This window comes from Mirounga angustirostris, unplaced genomic scaffold (genome assembly GCF_029215605.1).
Source record: "Mirounga angustirostris isolate CCGP_5_RB_7025 unplaced genomic scaffold, mMirAng1.0.hap1 SCAF_12, whole genome shotgun sequence".
NCBI lineage: Eukaryota > Metazoa > Chordata > Mammalia > Carnivora > Phocidae > Mirounga > Mirounga angustirostris.
The window spans coordinates 78,593,737-78,602,571 of record NW_026991720.1 but is presented as its reverse complement, the minus strand read 5'-3'; the positions used below and the strand labels follow the sequence as shown (position 1 = coordinate 78,602,571).

Genomic DNA, 8,835 nt, shown 5'->3' with positions numbered 1-8,835 from the left:
TAGATTTCATATGTACTGATATCAATTGGGTAATATTATAACAATGTAGAAACATTTCCTTTAAATGAGTTCAAGAATGTTACTTCTCAGTAATGAATACATAGCTCCCTGATATGAGTAATTTTAATAAAACATTGTAAAATGACAAAGGGGAGCTTAGGAAGAAACCAGTATGGAAACAATTACAAATTATATTCTAGTCTCCACTGGGGGAAACAGCATATGTTACTTTTTAAATGATTAGAGGTTTTGTAACCTAGGGAATTTGTTGTTGTTTGTTTTGTAAATTCTAGAGAGGTTAAGAATAAGTTAAAGGAGAAATCCTAACAATGGCATGTTTCTAAATGACTAGACTATTATTTTGGTCAAAATATAATAATCTTAGATGAATATTTACTCAAACTCTTCTGAATAAATATATTTCCTAATTTTAAGAATTCTATGTACTATTTGATAGTACACTTTGGATGCCAGTTTTTACTTCTGATGCTGTATTAATATTCACTAAGTAATAATTTAACCTGCTTCCTCAACCAAATCAAACATAACTAATTTCAACAAACAACTATTAGGGTCAAGAGTAATGCATAGAAGGGAATAAGCAATATTTCTGAAGTTGGTAAATGCCAAAATGCAAATTTGAAGCATATTTTACCATCTTCAGTCAGTATGTAAATTCAAGTAGAATTTACCAAATGGTATATAGAGGCATATATTCATTTGTTAACATTTATCAGCAATTTAAAACAGTGAATGAAAAAACAAAAATATTTAAAGACTACTGAAAGTGTCATTCTTTTATTGAAAGTCAAGGATGCAAACTTCCTAAAAATTGAGGTATAACAAAAAAAATTCCTAAAGCGGAAAAGTTGTTTGATTTTAGACATACTACTTTGCCTAAAACAGTTTAAGCCTCTCTGGAATTAGTCATCAACAGAACAATCAAAACGTTAAGAACTGAGCTACACAAATGACAGGGATTTTTTTTTTTTTAATTGTATCTACTTGAGGTCTAATGCTTCAGTGAGATTTACAAAGAAAGGATGAAGTTGAGACTTCAGAATTACCCAAATTGGGATGACTTAAACACATTTATGAAAACTTTTACTTAGGTACTATATGACAATGTCTATAAGTATAATGTTTAGATTAAGAGAAATAAAATGCATTTTTTTGTTATGTGAGAAAAAAACTTGACAGTTTAATATAATGGTGGTGTTCGATTGACAATTTCAAGATGCAGCTAAGCCCCTCATTTTCTTAATTTTTTCCTTTTCCTTTTTTTACTTAGAAGTCTTTGCCTGTCAACTATGTACTCTAACCTCACCTGCATCACTGTTCAGCCATAAATACTCCATCTAGGGTATTCATTGAATAAACTCAGGCTTCATATTTTAAAGCCATCTTTGATGAAGTCTTGTTTGTGGGCCACCCTGTTAATCAGCGAGGCAATGTTGGACCTGTGTCCGAGCGGTCTGACACTAGGTAAGTGGGGCGATGCTGAAGGCAGGTGACATATAAGGGAAGCTTTCATTTCTAACTGTGTAAGAGCAGCCTGACAAAGCTGTCTTCTCCCAGCTGTTCCTCTGAGTTCCAAATGGCACAAAAGCAAGGTTGGTTGAACTAGAAAGGAGATTATGGCATAAAGATTAGTTTGAAAATGTCAAGTGCTATGACTCCAGCTAAGTAAAGATAAAAGAGGTCAACATTTAAGAGGGAAGTTGGGGAGGGAGAGCAAAAAGGGGTAGGGGGTAGAAAGCAGCAGAATGAATGATACTAACTGCCAGGGATGAGAATGTGGGGTACAAATAGAGGGCAATAAGCCAAAGTCCAGGAAAAATCAAACAAATACACCATTTTGACTCATAGTAGTGGGACAGTTTACTTTTCTTTATGAACCCCATACTCTATTTGGAACACCTGTTCCCACAATAAAAGCATTTTTTTCACACCTCTCCTCCATTCACCTAATTTTTTTTTTCTGCCCAGATTGCCCTTTTTACTTCATCTGGGCAAATTTATCTTATATTTCAATTCCTAGATTGCATGTCACTTATGCTCTGAAGCTTTCCACGATCTCTTTAAATTAATTCCTTCCTCTTGGATCCCATAGCACTTTTATCTTGTGTTTGCATGTGACATTCATCACATTATAACCCGATTCTTTCCAACAATGATTTATTGAGCTTCTCCTGCACCGGCCATCATGCTAGGTACTGGGGGGTGGGGTGGGGAAGTTCAGATAAATTAGATACAAACCCTGCCCTCAAGGAGCTTACAGTCTAGAAAGGGATGGGGGTGTAAACAAAGAAATTATACCTTTGTGTTAAGTGTGGCAATAAAAAAGTATATACAAGGCACAGATTTAGTGCAGAGAAGGTGGTTAGTTTCATCTAGAGACGGAAGAAACAGGAAAGACTTGCCAAATAAGATGATGTTAAGTTGTTTTACTATCCTCATCACTTACCAGGGCCTGGCACATAAGAGATAGACAAGATCTATCAATATAATTTAATTGAACAGGTAGGAGTCTGGTTCTAAAGTTCAAAGTGTGTAGAAGCCCAATTTCTTTATGTTCAAAATCACCTTTTTTTCCCGCTGGGTTCGATTTGGTACCTCTACCTTTGCCTGTGTGTGTTTGCATGGTTAAAATAAAAACCAAGCTGTTTTCTTTGGTCAGGTTGACTGTGAAAATGGCCATACCATTTCTGTGGCTTCATTCTCTTTTCATTTATAGTTCTCCACTTTAAAAAACTGTGTTTCTTTAGTTAACTAGTATAAAAGATTGTTAGAAATCAGATAAACTAATACGCTTTTGCAAACTTTGGGAAAAATAATGTTTTCTTTTTTATGGAAACGTATTTTGCAAACATTAACAATGACTTTGAATAATTATTACAAAGTTAAAATAAAAAGCATGGATGCCTTTGGCATTAGGGCAGTTTATATCTAACACATTGTAACACAGTAAGATGATGTTGAATCCTGTTTGTTAAGTTTGTGTTTGAGGCCATCAAATTGGATGATCTCCATTAAAGTTTGAATGCAAGATGTGTTTTAAAAGTGAATTCATAAAACAAAGATTTCAAAATCTTATACTAATCACTTCATATTAATAAAATGCTTCCTTATAACTTTAAGGATAGGCAATTTCAATAACAATTGTTGGCATCTTTGTAGATTCTGAAGGAAATCAAACTGATCATGATAATAACACATTATAGAATTTCATTCCTATATTTCCTTTTTTAGGCATGACAAAAATAACAATATTTAACTTAAAGGGCATCAAAATGCACATCATCCGCATAAACAGAACGCAGTTTACAGATGACTAGAATGAAGAAATCTGTTATGTAGCAACCTGACTCTGGTTCTCAGCATTTTCTAAACTTATGTTCCTTGACACCATATGCTACAGGGAACAGTAAAGACATCTGAATTCAAATATTTTGAAGAAATGTGTATTTAGCAACTGAGTACATGCTAAAAGGAATAATTTACAGCAGCAGTTTCATTACATTTGTCTCTCCAGTTTTCTAGTTCCCATCTGAAATGCAGTGATAAATACAGATATGGAACATATTTACTACCTGGCAAAAAACATGCTTGAATGGGCACACAGCCTCTGCCCTTAAATAGCACATAAACCCCCTTGTCACCTGTATGGGGAAATCTCGCATTTTGGGATGATGTTGAACACGCTGAAATGGAGTACCTACATAAAGTTGCAGTTTACTGTCCTTCCTTGTCTTTTCAAAATTATTTACATCTCTTTTGCCTAATGTGAAGGTAGCAAAAATATTAAACACATACCACTGAAAATCACTAAATCGTACATAAAAGTAGCATTGAGTGTGCATTTACATGCATTTACATTTTACATTGGATTTCAACTGGGCCAGAATTTCTCTGCTACAATGTACCTTTTTCCAATCTTAAGATTGCTGTCAGAACTTGCTTATGATCACATGAGCCTCTTAATAAAGTTTCAACTCTGATGATACATGCATATGCCAAAGTCTATTAAAACTAAATTAAATGGGACATTAATTATTTTTCGTGCAACTGTCCCCCTCAATACACATTGGCAGACTATGACTGTAATAAGAGTTATCTACCTGCAAGTTATATGTATAATTTTCTTTGAAAACTTAGACCTGATGGTTTATAAAGACATGCCAGTAGATTTGCTTGTTTTGTTTCTTTTAATTGAAGTCTGGACTTCCTTTCTCTGGGTTTCTCATAATGCTAAACAAAATGCATTCAGATATTGGAAGGCATCCCTAAAATTATCATATAATCTATCCCTTCAAATCTATTGGTTTTGAGGACTAATAAGAATTAAGATATTTCTGTTACTGCAAATAAATGTTTCAGCTGCAAATTTCGAAGGAAATGCAACACCAAATTTCAGCACAGTTAAGATACTTGATGAAAATAAAAGAATTACCTCTTTTTGGAGTACTCTTTGTTCTTTGATGAGTATTTCAAACATTTTTTTTTCTCTACAGAAATATGTCCTTCAAATAATTTAAAAATCAAATACTATTTAAGGATGTATTTCTAAAAGTAACACTGTATTCATCAATGGAGCCTAAAATTGAATGTAAAATATTTTTAGGCTTTCATTTGAAATAGGCATTAACAAATTGTTTATTCAAATCACTAAAAGTGAAACATGAGCTTCCATCTGTGAAATATTTCAGCTGAGAATTTTTTTAAAAAATTCATTGTAGTCTGAGGTGAGAAATTAATGCTGAGTTAATTAGAATCCCAAGACAGCTAGAGTTTGAATTTCAATGCTGCTTTCATTAATTAGCAAGAAGATGTTTCCTATGCATTTTTGTGCATGATGAAGGATCTAGGGAGGGATTCCTGGAAAGGTGAGTGCAGTGCAAGAGAAAACTATCATAATGCCGAAGTCTTATCCACCTTGAAGTCAATGATTCTCAAGGAATCATGTCAGGACAAGGAAAAAGGCAAGTCCTTTACTGATCATCTTTCACCTTATTTTATAAGTTATTGCAGGAAACAAAAAGCTTGACATGTTTTAAGTGTGAGCTGTGTCCTGGAAAACAGTTTGTATAAAAGTCGCTCCCATCAACATGAAACGAATCATATGTTCCTTAGACAGATAATTATTTTAAACAAGATGAGATAAAAGACAGCTGATACAGATGTAAACAGAGTTGGGAAATTTGCTTTTAAGAAATTGTTCTGAATATTACTGATCTTTTTTCAAAAAAATTAAGATGTAATTCCTAAAGGAATCATTAGAGTTTTTTATGTCTCAAATATCATGCAGGTTTTCAAGCACAGAATTAAGAGGTTTTGTGTTAATGTTATATTTAAACAATGCTTATTATTTTCATGAAATATGCAGTTCCTTTTCTCCTTATTGATCCATTAGGTACAACACAAGGCATTTAACAAGTCAATTTGCTGCTTCTCATTTTGCTGGTTAAATGCTCTGTTTTTTCTAGGAACATAATGCAAGTTAAAATTATTTTTTGATAATACTTAAAGAAGGGGGAGGTGTTATTTGTTTGAACTCCTCAGAGAAATAAAGCATAGTTTATATGCAGGCTTTAGGAATCAACAGTAAATGATGTTTATGTGTTTCTTGAACACTATAGGCTATCCCTCTTGTAGAACTAAAAACACGATGTTGGAAAAAAGCAGCACGCGACTGGAGTTTTTAAAACAAAAACTATATAGCATAATAACTCGAAGACAAAAACCTACTCTAGCTTAGAAAAGAGCTAATTTTTACTGCATATTTGTCATGGTACATTTAAATTATAGTTTTAATAAAATACATCTTTAGATCAAAGCTGAAAGAAGACATCAGTAGTAGATCAGTGTATTCCATTTTTCTTCTGGATGATGGATGGTTTATGTTTTTTATATTTCCACAGACCATTTATTCAGTATCATTTTACTCCTCCAGTACATATAAACATGAGTGCTGGTAGACAAAAAATATCCTTGAATCCAACTACATTTTGGAATATTCATCAGCTTCATAAATCCATGCAGTTTGTTTTAAACTTGCAGTTCAATAAAATGGCTTTGCTGATGCAGTTTTTCTTCTTTAGATGGCAATATGGCAAATGACATTTTTATTTCTCAGGCAAAGAAGAAAGTGAAACCTGTACAATGAAATCTCATAGGAAACACTTAAGTCTGCTAAAGTGAACATCTGCGTTCACGTGACCTCTATTAGGTGTCGGTATTAGGAGGAAAGTCTGTTAGCAAAGTTACTCATGGACTTAATTTATAATTGGGGGAACTCAGTTGCATTTTCCACCACTGTAAACATCCACATAATGCCATGAAAAGAGTTCATGTATATTGCATTTTTTCCAGTTATTGTCTAGGCAAGGTTCTACTCGTTTGAGGTTTCTAGAGGTAATGCAGCTCAGACACTCCTGGGTGCCCTCTCAAATTCGTGGGTCCGCCTGTTTCTACCCTTCTTATTTTCCTGTAAGTGCTTCCATTTGTTACTGTTCCCTTGGGTATGTCCTGGCCTTTGCCGACGCTGTTTTCTGTCCCTTTTCCACACTTGTTCACAGAACTCATCCATTGTGTTCAGGTTGGGGTGGTTGATGAGCTGCATGAAGTCTCTGTACCAGACTTTCTGGCTAGGTGTCATGCTGTTGGATATTTCTTTGGTCTTAGAGCCATCCCCATCATCATCTTTATGAAGAAGTTCTTCCAAATGCTCTGTGTCAATGACTTCCAGGGTCACTTTAAGAAGAGTCTGCATGAATCCATGTTCCACAGCATGGCAGAGGTAATTGCCTGAATCCTTCCGTTGTAGGCTACGCAGTAGAAGGCCTTGTTCTGTCCTGATGATATGATCATCCACTCTGATCTAGCAGAAGAGAAACGGTAGCAAAAATACACATATTTAAAGAAACAGAAGTTCTAGGACTCTCAGTAAAAATTTAGATTATGTGTTGAGGCACACTTTAAACCAGTTAATAAAATGCCTAGCATAGCAGTTCTCCATCAGAAAAAGGGAGAAATTTCTGTAGATCACTTTTAAGATGCATTGCAAATGCATACTGGTTGTCTACTGTCTTAATGGAATTTTTCATTATAATAATTTAAAATATTCAAGATAATGAAAGGACAAAGATACACTTTATTTTATAGACTTGAAAGAAGGTATATAAATATGGGAGACAGTTAACAGTAAATCTTGGAAATACAGAACCGTGATTATCAGAAAACAGCATAGGACTACATGCTTAATAATTATTTATTCACTTTCCAAGTCTTAGATGTGACATAAATATGAAGATATGCTCTTGAATATATCTAACCTCACTTTTATTTGAATACAGTTTACAGCAGACGACTCTGAAAGCCTAAGCTGAGAGGGTATAAAACTGTCTAAATCAACTCTGACATTTGTATGATGTGATTACATATTTAAAGACTCTTCAAATGTCAAAAAAGATAATGGAGGATCTTAAACTTTATATTCAGATTATGTTCGGAAAATTATCTGCACAGAATTCATTTACAAATCACCTCCACAATCTGGTTAGTTACCCTTATTTAATACTTTTAAAAAGCTTTAAAGGCTCAGAGTATTGAGATTTTCTGTGTACATTTCTCTCATTTTTACACAGGAATAAACGAATACATGGAGGAGGAAGATCTGTCTCTGATGCTATATACATGAACTCATATCAGAGTTCACACTGTGACCCCAGACCCTGTGTCCTAAATCTCCTACTCCCATCCCCAAACCTTCCCTCCCCATTTGAGGAGGAAGTTAACAGAGAAAAAAAAACATGTTTGGATAGCAGAATTAATTGAACAAAAGTTAAAATTAGTTGAGGATTTGATTTTTTCTTTTGTACACAAATATAGATAACAAATTGCTTTGTAGGTAACTACAGGGAAAAAGAAGATTCTCAAATATATCCCCAAATGGCTTCTGGGACAAAATTCTTATCAGTTCACTTTTGTTTCTCCAGCTCCTAGTGCAAAGCCTGTCTTATGATCAGCCTTCAGTGAATGCTTGTTTAATGAATGGACTATTGATGGGTTAAGAAAAAGATGAAGATTCTCTATTTTTTCACCCTCAAGTCAACCATGCTGGGGTCACTTAACATTATATGTTAGACAGAAATAATCCAGTCAATTTCATTCCTATACCTCTTCTTTTCGCTCTTCATTTCGCCTCTGGAATTGCCAATAGACTAGAGCTCGCTGTGATTTTGGACTGCATTCCAGGAACGTGCTACTATTTTCTACTCCATAGATGATTCTTTCTTCAAGGCTGTGGCTATGGTGATTATCTGGCCGGTGATGAGGAAATGAAATGAGGAAACGTTAGAGAAGTAAACTCAACTTTCCAAAGTATTTATTTGGAAATTCAGAAGATAAATTTGTTGCCAAGTTGGGAGTCTTTTCCAAATTGATTTAGGATGGCAGAAATGTCACGGATGTAAGGTTTCAGAACTCAAGTGCCTGCCTAAATAGAATAATTATTTTGGTATAAGTTATATAAAGCATATGCAGAGATTTGTCTACCAGAAAATAGCATTACATTAACAGAACCAGTCATGTGTGCAGTTTAACTATACATCTTTATATGCCAGGATAATACTTTCCAAGAAATTATTTTAACTGTAAAACTTTATGCTCTGACTAATGGGGCCAGTTCATATTGTACTATTCTCTAGCAGAAAAGTTATTTGAACTTTTGGAAACAAGAATCTGTTTCTGAGAAATTATTTTGCCTCTTAATGTTTGTTTTTCATCTGTAAAATTAAATTCACCAGCCATTAATATTTATCTAGTATTTTACAG

At 34.0% G+C, this 8,835-nt stretch overlaps 1 protein-coding gene across 2 annotated transcripts in view; it reads right to left on the bottom strand.

The window, feature by feature from the left end:
• Window positions 1-826: 826 nt before the first annotated feature.
• Window positions 827-8,835, bottom strand: part of SEMA3A (semaphorin 3A) — a 473,560-nt gene continuing 465,551 nt past the window's right edge. For both annotated transcript variants that reach the window (XM_045864793.3, XM_064575345.1), the window contains 2 exons: window positions 8,179-8,321; window positions 827-6,880 (listed from right to left, as the gene is read on the bottom strand). In XM_045864793.3, coding sequence (XP_045720749.1) covers window positions 6,425-6,880; window positions 8,179-8,321 — 599 coding nt within the window. In that variant the 3' untranslated portion in view covers window positions 827-6,424. The remainder of the gene's footprint in view (window positions 6,881-8,178; window positions 8,322-8,835) is intronic.